Source organism: Microtus ochrogaster, linkage group LG7_11 (assembly GCF_000317375.1).
Source record: "Microtus ochrogaster isolate Prairie Vole_2 linkage group LG7_11, MicOch1.0, whole genome shotgun sequence".
Taxonomy (NCBI): domain Eukaryota; kingdom Metazoa; phylum Chordata; class Mammalia; order Rodentia; family Cricetidae; genus Microtus; species Microtus ochrogaster.
In genome coordinates this window covers 15,018,401-15,035,315 of record NC_022032.1, presented here as the reverse complement: position 1 = coordinate 15,035,315, position 16,915 = coordinate 15,018,401, and the positions used below count along the sequence as shown (strand labels likewise).

The following is a 16,915-nucleotide window of genomic DNA, read 5'->3' as shown; positions in this document are numbered from 1 at the left end:
ACAGGGTTTCTCTGTGGCTTTGGAGCCTGTCCTGGAACTCGCTCTGTAGACCAGGCTGGTCTCGAACTCACAGAGATCCGCCTGTCTCTGCCTCCCGAGTGCTGGGATTAAAGGCGTGCGCCACCACCGCCCGGCTCAATTACACTTCTTAAAGCCAAGTCAACTAATGGAAAAAGTAGAACAAAAGAGTTGCCAGTAACACCTAACCAAACTATAGGTTCATAGAGAAAAATGTCTAAGCATGGTGGAATAGGCCTATAATTCTAGCCACCCAGGAAACCAAGTCAGAGATGACAACTTTAAGCTCTGCTGGTCACATTGCAAGTTCCAAGAAAGTCTAGGTAACAGAGTGTGACCCTGTTTTAAAATCTAAGATTAAAATATGCTAGGGATGGCTTTCTGCGGCCCTGCTTGACACATTCAAGGCCACAGGTTCAGGCCTCAAATCCCTAAGACACACACCCACATTTTACTATTTTAAGGACAAGTTCTAGCATGACTTGTTGTTCATGTTAATGCTCTACTCAGGAAATTATTGGAAGATAGTAGACGAAGAAACTAGGAGACAACCTTTTTTAAAAAGAGAAATATAAAACTCAAGAAACAAATAATCTAATATATGAAAACAACAAAGGAAAGCTTGAAGAAAAAAAAACAAGGGGAAGCTACTGAATGAGATCTGTGTGACAGAGATAGGGTGTAACTAACAAGGAAAACAGTGGGGGGGCACAAACAAACAAAAACAACCAACTAAACACAGAACCTAGAGATTAGCTGCCTGATAGACATGAACAAAAGTGAGCTAAAAAAATATCAGCAATGGCTAATATTTATGAGTCGTGTAATAAACACACCAAATAGACTTATGTAGCAATCATGATATAATAAGAGGAGAATGGAAATTTTGTGGCAGATAGAACCCTCATCTATTACAGTAAGAGGTCAATAGGTAATAGTCAAATTGAAATTCAAGAACAGTCTCATGAGCCTATTGTTGAAAGACAGTGGGTAAATAATCAACTACATGAGAAATACACAGCCCCCTCTGAAAACTTTGGCCTTATGGGCATGAAGGTGAGTGTGTGGCAATCAGAAGACTGTCTTTGTTTTGAACATCAATTCCCATATTTTAATTATGATAAATGAAAACATGTTAAAGTTACATACTATAAATATACTTACTATGGAAATGCTGTTGAAGTAGGAGCTAAAACTGGAGGATTCTTCCAGAACTCATCCAAAAGACTTTGAATAATTTTTCCAAGATCTGAGTGCATTGTAAACTGAAAGTAACAGTAATACATAATGATAAAAACCCTCTCCAAACACAAAATTTCATGGAATAAATCTCATTTGAAATCTTAACCAATGTCTGCAGCTAAGAATAACTAGGAAAGAGTGATGGCTCAGTGGGTAGGAACACTTAATGTTTTGCAGACGACCCAGATTCAGTTCCTAGCACCTACAAGGCAGCTCACAACCTATGTAACCCCAGATCTAGATGATGTGACACTGTCCTCTGACTCTGACACTGCATACACATAAACACTAATACACAGAAAATTAAAATGAGGAAAAAATAAATAAAGAAGTAAAGAACACTGTGTCAACATACTAACAATAATGATTTACAACAGTTTCCTATAGAATCCATACTATAAATATTTAGTAATTAACAAATCAGGTTAAAAGTCTATTCAATCGATAATGAAGCTTCCCACACTTCACACTTTCCAGTAACTTGACTGTCAGAGGTAAACACTCAGGGTATTTAAGCTGCAACATGGAACATTATAACCACATTATATCCAGAACTTCAAGTCACGGGTTTAAGTAAACAGTATTGTCTAAGGAAACCAATTTCAAAATAAAAATGTTGTTATACTTCAGATTTCTAGAGCAATAAACTGTAATAAATGGGTAGGTTTATCTGATATAAACTATAGCATATACATACATTGCTTACTAATGGAGAGGTAACATACAATCCTTGATTATCCATTAAGTGATGTCTTATTGGTGGATAAACACTAATCACTGGTTTTTCCTGAGGAAATTGTGGAGGAAGTAATCTAGTAAAGAAATAACACACACACAAAAACACAAACAAATGAAAAAAATATAACATGTAACCATAATCCTAAAACAAAGTTATTTAAAAGCAAGTTAAATTTTCACATTGTCTTATATGGATTAATTTTTAGTAACACATGCTTAATTATAAATATTGAGCACACTGAAAATATATGAAAGGCTATACTCTGGCAATAACACAGTAATTGAATACAAGAGATTCTTTTTAACATGGAATATGGGCTCCATGCATTACAGAAAAGTCTTTTTAGCATGTCAACAAATTGATTTCCAAGCTAATAAAACTTGCTGAATAAGAATCTCAGCTAAAACATAGATTGTCCACCTGTACAGCAAATCATGCAAAACTGCCTATTTAGCGGATTATGGCTCTGGCCATGTGTTCATGTGCGTGTGTGCGTGAAATCCTGCCGCAGTAGCCTGGGCATACCTACACATACATACATACACATACATACACATACATGTGTTCATGTGCGTGTGTGTGTGAAATCCTGCCGCAGTAGCCTGGGCATACATACACTACACTACAGAGGAAAGGGTGAGAAGCAAGTACTAGGACTACACTACTGTGCTTGTCATCAAACCTTCGCTCATCTGAGTCCTAAACGCTGCGCTAACGCCTCTCCTCACACTGGTGTAAATCATGGGGGTTTAAGACTAAAAGGCTCTTAATTCAAAAGTCAAAAAATGAATCTTTTTTAAGTACTACAAAATTAAGATTAGTTTATGAAATATTTTAATAGAAGTTTGTTAAATCCAGAACTCTGTTTCTTAAATTTTGAAAACTCAGAATGTTTCCCTTTAGGCTTTTCTGCTTGTATACTGGTTAAGGAAAGTACTTCTTGACATTATCAAAATTGGATTTTGTTGGACTCTCCTCCCTACATCTACCTAGGCACTGGATGGGAAATTAATTCATTTATATAGCTAAAGTTCATTTTTGTTATTTATTTTTGTTTTTATAGGTCAAGATTTTTAATTTTTTTTAAAGAGGCAATAAGTGGCCTCTGGAGCCCATGAGTCCATGTTTCAGCCATTTATTATGACTCTGTAATATATCCTAATTGGTAAGGCTTCTATATAGGTTCATAATGTATTTTAATTCTTGCCAGAGATACATGTTCATCCTTAGATTTGTTCAGAGAATAAGTATTTTATAAGGCCTCCTATGTCCATGTGTTAAGCAATAAACCACAAAGTTTTTATTTCACTAAGCTGAGCACTATTTTATGTTATAGTTACTATGAATAAGTTCATTTAAACAGCTATATCTGATATTAACTAAGAGTCAAGACAAAAAAGTTAGTTCCTATTACATGAAATATAGATTACAGCTCTGTTTACACAATATTATTGTCTAGCTACTAAGACATAAAATTAAAACCTAGTACACAAAAATAGAAAAGAATTTTACTTACATATTAATGTTAATTGTTAGGTTGTTTACTGTGAATGGCAGTCTGTATTCTACATCTTTTTGTATTTCAGCTATACTGTAAAAGAAAAAGTAGAAAAGATATAAAAAGAGATCAATGCTATAAAAAAACTGTTACTATAAAAACCAAATGTTAGATGCTATAGCCTACAACTTTTTAAATTCTAATCACAGCATTTGGATAGGTGATATAATTTGTATCTAGAGAGAGAATTACTATAGTTGGAAAGACTTATCAATATGCAGGCAATAATATTCTGTAATATCCAGAATATTATTATTGTTATTATTATCCAAAAGGTAAGGGAAAGATGCTAAGGAAAACATAAGGAAAACTCAGAATAATCTGATTGATTTAATATAATTTTATCCAACTCATCATTAGTAGAAGCAACTAGAAGCCTTCTGGGTAATATATGTCAACAAGTATCTGAGTTCTGCTAACTATGCCACTATCCAGCTTTACAGGCAGCTGGGGATGACTGGATCTGAAGAATTTAAAGGGAGCAGTCCCAATGAGTGTCTCTTTAAATGGTGACATAATGGCTCCTGACTGCTTTCCACCTTTCCTCTTCTTCCCCAAAGGAGCCTACTTTTATTCTCGGTAGCCATATGCTATAACCATACTCTCTTATTACTAGCTGTTGTTAAAGACTTTATGTCCCAGCCAATGAAAACATAGGTTAGTAGTGGGGTGGATTTCCAAGGAAGCCACTTACAGTGGAATCCCAACTACTAGCTCTTTCTGCCTTTCTTGCCTTCTTCCTACTTCCTGTCTGGATGCTAGGCTTGCATGGTAATAGCCACTTTGAGGTATCCTATTAGTAGGTGGTAGGCACTACACAGCAATGAAGTAACTAGCTAGGGTCTTTGATAAGTATGAAACCACTTTTGGTTTTTGTTTGCTTGCTTGTTTTGTCTTCTTTGAGATAAGTCTTATTATATGTAACCTTGACTGACCTGGAACTCCCAATGTAGCCTAGGCTGGTCTTGACCTTAGAGAAGTCCATTTGCCTCTGCTCTAAATACTGGGATTAAAGACAAGAGTCACCATGCCTGGCTTAAATTTCAAAATAAACTTTTGTCTTGTTTAAGCTATTACTTTGGGAGTCTTTGTTAATGCTATCAGAGCAGAGTCCCAAAATAAAGCCGTTATAATCTGACATCCTATAAGGCAAATCTAGGAACTATGGAGCCTCTGGGAGCTCACCCGAAATGTTAACATTCATAAAGGGGAACACACAAAGTAGTACTCATTAGTTGATATAATGGAGGACATTTAGTATTCATTAGTCTTTGAAAGGTCTAGCAAATATATAACACTTTCTATTATTTTATTCCTTTTAGTTATTTCAAACAAACAGTTTTACAAAGTTTATTTTCCTCATTTTTTGGATTAGTGTATTTTCTAGCCTTCAATAAAAACCTAGCCTCTCAAAATATATAAATCTTATGTATTTTGAAATGTTTCTAAGTGTTGGTGTCTCAGTTGTAAAGCACCAGCATGACCAAGTCAGCTTATAAAAGAAAGAATTTAAATGTGGTCTTGTTCACAGTTTCAGAGGGCTGGTCTTGACAACACCATGGCAGGGAGTATAGCAGCAGGCAGGCATTAGCTTTAGCTGATGAGCTTACAGTATGAAAGCTAACCATAAAGGATGAAGCTTCCAGGTCATAGTCAACTTGATTTTTCCTTGCTCTATGACTCAAGTATACAATGTCTTCAGCAAAAGGGACTGGGAACCAGGGTGATCCAATGCTTTTCCTGATGCCCTGATACATGGAGAAGAAATGTAGTTCCTTGTCTAAAACAAGGAATATGCTTGGCAAGGCTAGTAATGGCCTGAAGCCAGGGCCTTGGGGGGAACAGTAACTTCTGATCCTGGGAACTTAAATCCTTCCCCAAAGGAGCTAAAGTTATCAATCCCCAGACCACCGTGTGCTCAGTCTGTGATATCACTTGAGATATCCTGAGTTCCTTTTTAAACTACATTCCTTGATTAGCTTCCTGCTGACTTCCTCCCACTGTATGATAGCTTTCTACTGATTCTGTCCCATTTTCCCCTGCAAACTGTATATAAGATGCTGTACTTCTTGCATAAGGCATCAGCTTATGCAAGACCTCCTAACCCCAACTTTCTTGTCTTCTTTATTTTACATCCCAGGTCCACCTGGTCAGAGACCTGTCACTGAAGAACAGGCTGCCGGTTCAGGATGATAGGTTCTTACCATCTATTATGGTTAGAAAAGCAATCATCAATCCTGCCCATCTGTGAACGCTGCATGCTAAAATAATGACTGGCTGACACAAACATAATGGGAAAACCCACTACTTTCTGAATGAGTTTACAGCACTCTCCACAACACAGTACCCATACCTACGACCATGACAGAGATGAGAATCTGCAGCTAAACAGGTCACAGATCTAGGAGAGAACAGTTAAATGACACAGAAGTAAAATCCTAATGACTTAGTATTATATGCATAGACTGATGCATCTCTCAAACTTCATCAGGAAAGCTTCTATTTACAATACATAGTGATTAACAAAGAGACCAACAACTGACCAAGGTACAGAGAGTAAGAGACTAAGGAATGCTCAACCCTAAATGGGCCATCTGTATCAAATGCTCTCCTCTCAAGGTTCAGAGATCATTGTTTAAGAGAAGTAAGAAACACTGTAAGAGTCAGAGGTGGTTGATAAAGACAAGGAAGCAATATCCTCCAGACAAGGAAAGGCAGCTGTACATATGAACTCAAAGTAATTGTGACAAATGCACAAACCACATGCAAGTTTAAATCAGACCAAATACTAGCATGAAGAGGGGAGGTGGAAGCCGGGTGGTGGTGTCGCACGCCTTTAATCCCAGCACTCGGGGAGGCAGAGGCAGGTGGATCTCTGTGAGTTCGAGACCAGCCTGGTCTACAGAGCTAGTTCCAGGACAGGCTCCAAAACCACAGAGAAACCCTGTCTCGAAAAACCAAAAAAAAAAAAAAGAACAAGAGGGGAGGTGGACACCAAGCCCTGCCCCTACCTGAGGAACTACTGGCAATTATAGTTGCTGGAACAGGGAGAGTTAGCTTTTTTTTTTTAAGAGTGTCACCTCTTGGTCAACTATGCTCTGGTGGAAGGCCACACATCTGAGGATATACAGATAGCACAAATTGGATTTAATGTGGAAATTTGAAAAAAAAAAAAAGCACAAAGTTGAGTGGGTAGAGAAGGGGAATGGACCTACAAGTATGGAGAAAATAAGCATGATCGAAATACACTGTATGGAACTCTCAAATACTATAATAGTAAGTAAACAAAACAAAGAAACAGCTAAGCTAGATTCAAACAGATAATCAGTGTCAGGATTTACATGATCTTTATGAAAGCTTCTCCCTGGGGACGGGGTTTAGGCTGATACCATCCTCCACTATATGAATGCCACATAATTAAATGTTATTAAAACAAAGTCCTATTTTCTTTATTCCTCTACATTACCAAGATGTCACTGCACAAGGAATAAATAGTGAAAGAATCTTCTACCAGTTCAAGTAGAGAATCTTAGTGACTCAAAGCAAGGCTTATTAAAGACAGACTCCCTGAGTTCAAATCCCACATATACCATTTTACTTGGTGTGTTTGAATAAGAGTGGCCCCCATGGGCTCATATATGTGAATGCTTAGTCATTGAGAGTAGAACTCTCTGAGAAGGATTAGAAAAGTATTGTCTGAGTAGGTGTGACCTTGTTGGAGAAAGTATGTCACTGGGGGTGGGATCTAAGGTTTCAAAAATCCATGCTAAGTCCCATTTTCTCACCTGACCTGTGGATCAGGATGTAGCTTTCAGCTACTGCTCCAGCACAATGCATGCTTCCACGATGATAAATGGACTAAACCTCTGAAACTGCAAGCAAGCTTCCAATTAAATATTTTCTTTTATAAGAGTTGCCTTGGTCATAGTGTCTCTTCACAGTAATAAACAGAGACTAAAACACTTGGAATTGGATCAAATACAAGTTCTTGAACTTTTTTTTTTGAATGAGAGATGGTTATATTAAAAGTATCCATCTGTCTTGTGATGTTGTCTGATTAAGCAAGATCATATATGTAAAGATTTCAGGAGATTACAAGACAAATAACTGCTAAATGTGTTAGATGTTAAATTTAAGCTTTTAGAAAACTCACCTAAGTTGTACCTTCTCAGATTTGTGGTAATAAAATTTTAACAAAGATTTTTCAGTCACTGCCAGAATTTTTATTAGAAAAAAAAATCCCAGGAAACATATTAAAATGCAAGCTGCCAAGGGAAGGAAGCAATCAGTAGTCCTGCCCCGCTGTCACACTTGGGAACCACAACAATGGCCAGCATGGCAAAATACCCATATTGGTGCAGGCACCCAACTCAACAAAACCAGGAGAAAAAAAAGAAAAACCCTCAAGAAACAGCAAACAGAAGACTTCAAATTTGTATGATTAATATCTTCAGAAGAACAAATTGATAAGCATGTACAGGTATCTGCATATATATGCAGTTGACATGAAAATGAAAAAAAAAAGACACTAAAAATTTTAAATAGCTGAAATAAACAGTCTGTGCTATTTGGAAAACACTTTAGCACAAATCAGTCTGTTGGAGAATGCTGATGTAAGAAATTCTAATGTAAACTGCTTGATTTTGTTTGTTTCAAAGAGCTGTGTGACATGTAACATTTATTTAATATCTTCTCAGCAGAGTTCCAAAGACCAGATAGGATAATGACCAAGGAAATGGGAAGAGCTATAGAAATAGAAAAGAACCCTGGTGGAGAACAGAGAGAGAAACATCATCTTAAGTATATTTAAAAGTCAACTAAGACTTAGCAACTAGGAAAAGGGAATCTGAGACCATACTCTTGACAAAGCTTTGGTACAAAATAAAACAGGGTACCTACTACAGTTTCAGCTTGAAATGTTCTCCAAGGGCCTACGTGACAAATGTTTGGTTCCCACGTTGGTACTGCTGGAAAGCAGTGAAGCTTACAAGGTGGCCCAGTAAGTGAGGGATTAGGTTCCTAGAAGCAGGCCCCTTAAAGAGGATTATAGAACCAGAGTCTCTTATTTTTAACCTCGCTGTCAAGTGAACAGGTGTGTAGCACGTTGCTGCCATGACATGCTGCCTCACCACAGGGCACACCAGAGATGGAAACCTTCCACTGTCCTGATGAACGGCAATTGGATTTACTTTTTAAATGAGGCTGATCTCTTTAACAACCAAGGCTTACTGCAAATTTTTGTCTGTACTTCTGAGAAAAAGGTTTGACCATGTTTTCTAGGTAGACTTTCAACTATATAGTCTACGCTAACCTCAAACTTATGTTTCTGCCTCTGCTTGCAAGAGCTGGAACTACCACCATATGTGACAGCTTTTGGTTACACCTTTAAACATGCTCCTTTTCTGGCTAGTCTCAAAATTTATCATATCTGTCTTCTAATATTGTTTGCTCTCAATAGCATCCATGCTGCTGCCTGAACACTGAGCTATTTTGAAATTTTCTGCATCAAATTTCCTGACACTCCATCAGATATAAACTCAGCTTCCCATAAGTCTCCAGAAAGATGTACTGCAACCAGGGTTCTGCTTGGTGATGGCCTCTGGTAGGTCAACTATCCCACAGTGCTGGAATTAAAGGTATACACCACCAACACCCAGCTACAAAGAATAGATCTAAAAGCCGTAGTCAAGTACTCAAAAACTCATTCTCCGGGGAAGCTATATGGGTAAAGATTTGAATAATCAAAAACAATTCTGTGAACCATGGAATGGTAGCAAAACAGTACCAAAGGATGTTTTAAAGACTATGCTATAATTCTGCTACAGGTTTAGATCTTGAATGTCTGCAAAGGCCCATGAGGTAAACACTTGGATCATAGCTTGTGGGACTTGGGAAGTGAGAGAGCCTTTAGGAGGGCCTAACAAAAGGAGATATTTGGGCTCAGTTTCTCATCTCTCTCAGCCTCCTGGCTGCAGAGCAGAAGTAATTTCCCCTGCCATGCATTACTATCACCATGTATTGATAAGAGGGCCAACCACTGCTTAAGCCTCTGAATTTTTTAAATCAAGTAAGTATCCCCTCTTTTCGTGTGTCTGGATTCAGTATGCACATGTAATGAAGGTGAACCTCTGATACTGCTTCTCAGGACAGCAGTGGACCTTGTTTTTGGAGACAGGGCCTCTTTCCAAAGGAGCTCCCTGAAGAGGCTTAAGCTGACAAGCCAGTAAAGCACAGTAATCCTCCTGACCCCACACCCTAAGGGGATTTACATGTAGGAATCACTGTACCTAGCCTTTGTATAGGGCTCCCAGAGATTGAACTCAAGTCCATTTACAACTGAGCTATCTCCTACACACCTTTCCTCTTTATAGGTCTGTTTATCTGAGGTGTTTTCTCAGTGATGGAAGGCTAGCTTACACAGACACTATATTTTCTAGAGAAACTTACTTTTTTTTATTGAGCTATATATTTTCTCCACCTCCTCCCTCCCCCCCATGATCCCCCATGCTCCCAATTTATTCAAGAGATCTTGTCTTTTTCTACTTCCCATGTAGATTAGATCCATGTATGTCTCTCTTAGGGTCCTCTTTGTTGTCTAGGTTCTCTGGGATTTCTAAGCTGGTTTTTCTTTGCTTTATGTCTAAAAGCCACTTACAAGTGAGTACTTATTATATTTGTCTTTCTGGGTCTGGGTTACCTCACTGAATATGATGTTTTCTGAGAAGTTTTCTGAGAAATCGCCATACTGATTTCCAAAGTGGCTATACCAGTTTGCACTCCCATCAACAATAGAGGAATGTCCCATTTACCCTACATCCTCTCTAGCATAAGTTGGCATCAGTATTTTCAGTCTTGGCCATTCTGACAGGTGTAAGATGGAATCTCAGAGTTGTTTTGATTTGCATTTCTCTGATAGCTAAGAATGTTGAGCATTTCCTAGGTGTTTTTTGGCCATTTTGGATTCTTCTGTTGACAGTTCTCTGTTTAGGTCTGTATCCCATTTTTTATTGGATAATTATTTTTATGACCAATTTTTTGACACTATTATTTTTAAGACTAAGGATACAATAACAACGAGCATTTACAGAGTATTTATTGTGTTAAACAATGCTGCCTTCCTTGCACTTTACTAAGCCCTTCTAAATAGGACAGTTCACTTATGACTCAGCTAGCTCTCCTGAATAGACTACTTTTCTAAATGAAAAGTCAGATGGAGGCCTGCCAAAGACAAGTGAGTTGTAGGTAGGATTGTGAAAGATGCATAAACAATAAGTCAGACAGAAGCATTTAGATCAGCAGTCATCAACCTGTAGTCATGACCCCTTTGGCTAACCTCTACTTCCCAAAATACAAGTCATCACAGTAGCAAACTTCCAGTTATGAAGTAGCAATGAAAATAATTTTATGGTTGGGGGATCACCACACATGAAGAACTGCATTAAGGAGTTGCACAAGGTTGAGAACCACTGCTATAGATTAAGAAGCAATGGTTTTAGATATACTGATTCTAGAAGACCACAAACAGGAGTGTAATTTGTTATATGCCTACTTATGAGCCAGTTAACGTCTCTACTATTCAAATATCAAAAATCCTGTATAACAGAGAGCTACTCAGTGGTAGAGCACTGCCTCACATGATCAAGGCTCTGGCTTCTGTCTCCTGAATCTCTCCAGGACCTCCTCATCAGATTTCACAAAAGAATCATAATTCTTAGCTTTACAGGCAGAAAATGAGAAATTGGAGGAACTGAATGTTTTATCAAGACACTGTGCAGCTAGCATGTGTTAGGACCAGAACCGGAATCCAAGACAGTTTCATTACCAAGCTTCTATTCCTCTGTGCTTCCCCCACAGGTCTACAATGCTCATGTGCACTTTGTTTTCTGCCTTTAAGAATGTCATTGCAAAGCAATCTACAGATTCAATGCAATGCCCAGCAAAATTCTTCAAAGAACTTGAGCCGGGCGGTGGTGGCGCACACCTTTAATCCCAGCACTTGTGAGTTCGAGGCCAGCCTGGTCTACAAAGGGAGTTCCAGGACAGGCTCCAAAGCTACAGAGAAACCCTGTCTCGAAAAACCAAAAAAAAAAAAAAAAAGGAAAAAGAACTTGAAACAACGGTACTCAACTTCATATGGAAAAGCAAAAAAATCCAGGATAGCCAAAACAACCCTGTACAATAAAAGAACTTCTGGAGGCATCACAATCCCTGACTTCAAACTCTACTACAGAGCTACAGTACTGAAAACAGCCTGGTATTGGCATAAGAACAGACAGGACCAATGAAACGGGTATCAATCCATACATCTTCAAACACCCGATCTTTGATAAAGAAGCAAAAAATATCAAAAGGAAAAAAGAAAGCATATTTAACAAGTGGTGCTGGCATAACTGGATATCAACATGTAGAAGAATGGAAATAGACCCATATCTATCATCATGCACAAAACTCAAGTCCAAATGGATCAAAGACCTCAACATAAAGTCAGCCACACTGAACCTTATAGAAAAGAAAGTGGGAAGTACACTTGAACCCATTGGCACAGGAGAACAGTTCCTAAATATAACCCTAGCAGCACAGACACTGAGAGAAACAACTAATAAATGGGATCTCCTGAAACTAAAAAGCTTTTGTAAAGCAAAAGACATGGTCAACAAGACAAAATGACAGCCTACAGAATGGGAAAAGATCTTCACTAACCCCACATCAGACATAGGTCTAATCTCCAAAATATACAAAGAACTAAAAGAAAATGGACCCCAAAAGATCACATAATCCAATTAAAAAAAAATGGAGTACAGACCTAAACAGAGAACTCTCAACAGAGGAATCTAAAATGGCTGAAAGACACTTAAGGAAATGGTTAACAACCTTAGTCATCAGAGAAATGCTAATCAAAAACAACTCTGAGATTCCATCTTACACCTGTAAGAATGGCCAAGATCAAAAACATTGATGACAACTTATGCTGGAGAGATTGTGTGGGAAAAGGGAACACTTCTGCATTGCTGGTGGGAATGCAAGCTAGTACAACCCCTTTGGATGTCAGAATTTTCTCAGAAAATTAGGAAACAACCTTCCTCAAGACCCAGTAATACCACTTTTGGGTATATATCCAAAGGTTGTTCAATCGTGCCACAAGGACATGTGCTGAACTATGTTCACAGCTGCTTTGTTTGTCAAAGCCAGAACGTGGAAACAACCTGAATGACCCTCGACTGAAGAATGGATAAGAAAAATGTGGTCCATTTACACAATGGAATATTATACAGCAGAAAATAATGACAGCTTGAATTTTGCAGGAAAATGGATGGAGCTAGAAAATATTTATTTTGAGTGAGGTAACCCAGACACAGAAAGACAATTATCACGTCATAGGTGGTTTTTAAACATAAAGCAAAGAAAGCCAGCCTACAAACCACAATCCCAGAGAACTTAGACAACAATGAGGACACTAATCGAGATTTACATAGATCTAATCTACATGGGAAGTAGAACTTACAAAAAGACAAGATCTCCTGAGTCAATTGGGAGCATGGGGACCTTGGGGAGGGTTGGCGGATGGTTGAAGGGGGAAGGGGGGAGGGGAGAGGCAGGGAGGGTAACAGAAAAATGAAGAGCTCTCTCTCTCTCTCTCTCTCTCTCTATATATATATATACACACACACACACACACACACACACACACACACACACACACATTGAATGTCATTGCATTGAGGGGCTTGAGGAATCAACTGACTTTCTTGACTGAGTAGAGCAGAAAGAGATCAGGCAGTCAATTCTTTCAGTTCTGTGGACATAAGGCATATAAAGATGACAGGCCAGCCAAGCTTGTATGGGCCATTAGTGACCCATCTGTACCTCCTACCTTCTTGGCTCAGAGATTCTTTCTTGGAAGTCTAGTAGCTGTACAACAATACAAAAGAAACACAATTCTGATGTATGCCATTACAACCAACTTAAGACTCTTGTTGAATATACAAACAAAACAGCACTCCATCACCATTATCCATCTAACTTTGTTTCCTGACTGTGAGCGCAGCACAGAAACAGTCTACGAAACAGCTTCCCCTCTGGAGACTAAGGATTAGCCTGGTTAGCGAGGATTATCATAAACACAAGTTACTGAAAAACAGGGTGAAAGTCATTTCACCAGTGAGGGGCTATTTATCTTAAAGCTTAAGACTTAAGCACTAACACTACATGCCATAGATGAAATGACATTAACTCCAGAGTTCATTAATTTAGCAGTGAACTATTTTACCACACTGCCAGCCTTCAATCATAACCCAGATGAACACAATCATATCTAAAGAAGCGCTTTCCCCCCATTTGTTTTTCTTCCCAAAAGCTCTTTGTATTATTGAGAAAACCTGAACTTTCCCTCCAACTTCTGATCATCAGGTTGAAGTCAGGAGTCCTGCTTGTATCTGGCATGGTAATATGTGCCTTAACCCAGCACTGTGGAAGCAGAGGACGGCTCCTGTGAGTTCAAGCCCGCCCCACCCCCCACAAAAAGAAGAAAAGATGGAAAAAGGAGTCCTCCTTTTCCTGACAGACAAGACGGTGTGAGGTGAGGGTGAGGTGAGGCCATCATCACTGATTATTTACATCTCCTGGGTTGAAAGCACTCCACTAAGTCTGTGTCCTACAGATTATAAACAGAAGAAAAAAACAAAAACAGGTGTTCTTTGAAGAAGTCAGAGGAAATGGGATCCGAACAGGAAATCAACAGTGTCTTCTGAAGTAAACTTCAAGGAATTTAGAATTAGTTCTTCTACATATTAATTCATGAGTTTTAGTGGTAAATTGATTAGTGTGATTATTATTTTTTAGAAGATTAGTTTTTGAGTCCAGTCAAAATGACTTCCACTTTTCATTTTCATAATATTCATTGTGCTTTGGTTAAATACTGTTAATCTTGTATGACAGCTTCCCACTTGTTTCTGCGGGAACGAGGTAAAAGAAAATAGTCATAAAATTCACCTAACCTTTTGGGATAGCTAAGAATTTGATAAAGTGTTTAAAAGATTCCTAAATATTTAGAATTATATCTAATTTGTAAGTTTGAAATATTTCAACTAAATAAAATCTCAAGAACTTAAAAGATACAGATAATGTTACATGTTAAAAATTTCTAGTTCAAATATTAGCACACAAAATAATTTCTGCATCTATTAAGGATACTGACTGATCCTCTTAAACTAACTCCAGATGTCCTTCAATGAACAATTACTGTTTTATTACTTCTATTTAGGACCAAAGTACAAACTTCAGATCACTTTCCTCATGTACTAGTCTTATCAGTAAGAGACTCGTGACTCAAAAGCTCCATCTCAGCTCCAAGAACAAAATATTAGCAGCCTTATGAGGAGAAAAGAAAGGTTAACAAATGGCTCCACCAGTATTTTTGCAGTAGTAATACTGACATTCTGCAGGTTTCCAAGGTGACAGTCGAAGGGGAAAAACTTTGTTGTGTTTCTTAAAACTTAGCTTATTTTATAATATCTTGAAAGTGTGGCTCTCGAAGGTTAGAAAAAATAAAGCATTTAGAGAAAGACTGACTTGTGCTGGGGTTTAGAAATCATTACCCTAAGTATAGCAGTTGGGCACGCTGAGAACCTTGAACTAAGGAAGACTTGAAGACTTCCAGGGGCAAATTCTCCTGTTATCTCTTGTCCCATCAGATTCCTCCAGCCACAGAAACAAGAATCCCTTTTCCTCCAGGATGAGAAAAGAAACTTGCTGCCTGGAAAGGCCACTCCTTCCTTAGAAAAATACTCTTTCGAGAGGAGTTCTGTCCTTGTAACAGGGTAAGGAGTGCTACACAAAGGTAGACGTGAGAACAAGAAGACAGGCGCAGCATGGTGGCACACAGCTTTAATGCCATCACTTGGGAAGCCAAGGCAAGCAGATCTCTGAGTTCAAAGTCAACCTGGCCTACAGAGCAAGTTTAAGGATGATAGTTTACTTGCTTGAGAAAAAAATTGATGGATAACAGAAAAATAGCCCCTGATGGTGTGTTCAAACTCATTGTTACTATCTCATGGATGTGTATCTATATATTATACAACACATTAAAATCATATTTCATATTATAATGTGCATTATGTGACAAGGTTGTTTTAAAAGGTTAGAGTTTAACCACGTTGGCCTTTATACATAAAATAGGCTGTGGCCCTGTTAATTAATTGTAAAACTCCTATGTTATAAAGTAATTCTGATACCTGAAAACCCTAAGCGGCCACGGACATACGTAAACAGAAAAGGCTGCAGCAAACGATTTTACAGGAGAAAAAAAAAAGGTCAAGATAACCTGAATTCCTGTATTTCTAGTTTGACGACAATAAGATAAGCAAACTCAAAAGACAACGGATGATCCAGATAATGTATGTCAACTCCTAAATGTGGGGCCCAAGTCAAGAAAGTGAGAGGGGAGCAGACTCTGTAACAGTTGCAGGACAAAAGTTATTGGAACAGGCTGAACTTTAATTACAGACTCAAAAGGATTATCATCCGGACAGAGTTAACTGATCCAAACACTGTGTTGCAACAGTTTAATTTTTCACTTTGAAACTTGGGGATCAGCCTTCCCAACTGTCTCTAGTCAGGTGTTAGCATGTTAACAATTCAATTAGGTGAATCCAAGGAAATATTAGCGTGAGAGCTAGAGATAGGAAATACAGACTAGGAGAGATGATTTCATTGTGTCCGTGGAGATGAGCAAGTCAGGAGACAAACTGCGCGGGGGGGGGGGGGGGAGCACGAGAGGCACATTCGGGAAACCAGCCCACAGGAAGGACTATCAACAGGAGGCAGCTGCCGGAGCGGCCTGCGGATCGGCACGGGTGTCTGCTGGCAGCCCGCCCTCCAGCCCTGGTCAAAGCCACCAAGTCACCTGGAGTGGGAGTTCCGGAGCGACTCGATCAGCCGCTGCTTCTGCTGCTGGAGACTCGTGAGGCCGGCGGGGGACCCGGCAGCGGAGGATGACGCGCTCTTAGCCAGGGGAAAGAGCCAGCTCATCCTCCTCGGGTCCCGGCCCGAAGCCCTCGAAGCTTGGGGCCTGTTCCTCCTCGCTCAGCCTAGCCTTTCCGGAGCGACCGAGCACGGCCGGCACGCTGAGGGGAGCCGCGCCTTCTCCCCGACGCCGAACTCGCAGAGACCCTGGTCCCCCAGCGGGACGAGCTTCCACGGCGGGAGGCTGGGAAAAGACGACTCGCCTAGACCACGGGTCCCCGGTCCGCTCGCGTCCCACACCAAACCGGCCGGTGTGAGCGAAACCCGCCGCCGGCCCGGAGCTCTGCGGCCAGGCGTCAGTCCGTCACCTGCCCGCCCCGCCCTCCCGAGCGCCCCGC

The 16,915-nt window shown here is 39.4% G+C and overlaps 1 protein-coding gene across 2 annotated transcripts in view; it reads right to left on the bottom strand.

Moving 5' to 3' along the window:
• The window catches only part of Vps37a (VPS37A, ESCRT-I subunit), a 38,399-nt gene extending 21,509 nt beyond the window's left edge, over positions 1 to 16,890 (bottom strand). Inside the window, exons 1-4 of one of the 2 annotated variants that reach the window (XM_013352014.2) lie at positions 16,459 to 16,890; positions 3,516 to 3,590; positions 1,958 to 2,072; positions 1,183 to 1,283 (exon numbers count right to left, since the gene is read on the bottom strand). In XM_013352014.2, the coding sequence (XP_013207468.1) occupies positions 1,183 to 1,283; positions 1,958 to 2,072; positions 3,516 to 3,590; positions 16,459 to 16,583 (416 nt within the window). In that variant the 5' untranslated portion in view covers positions 16,584 to 16,890. The remainder of the gene's footprint in view (positions 1 to 1,182; positions 1,284 to 1,957; positions 2,073 to 3,515; positions 3,591 to 16,458) is intronic. The other variant, XM_005362545.2, reaches the window with a different exon arrangement.
• Between the last annotated feature and the right edge of the window lie 25 nt (positions 16,891 to 16,915).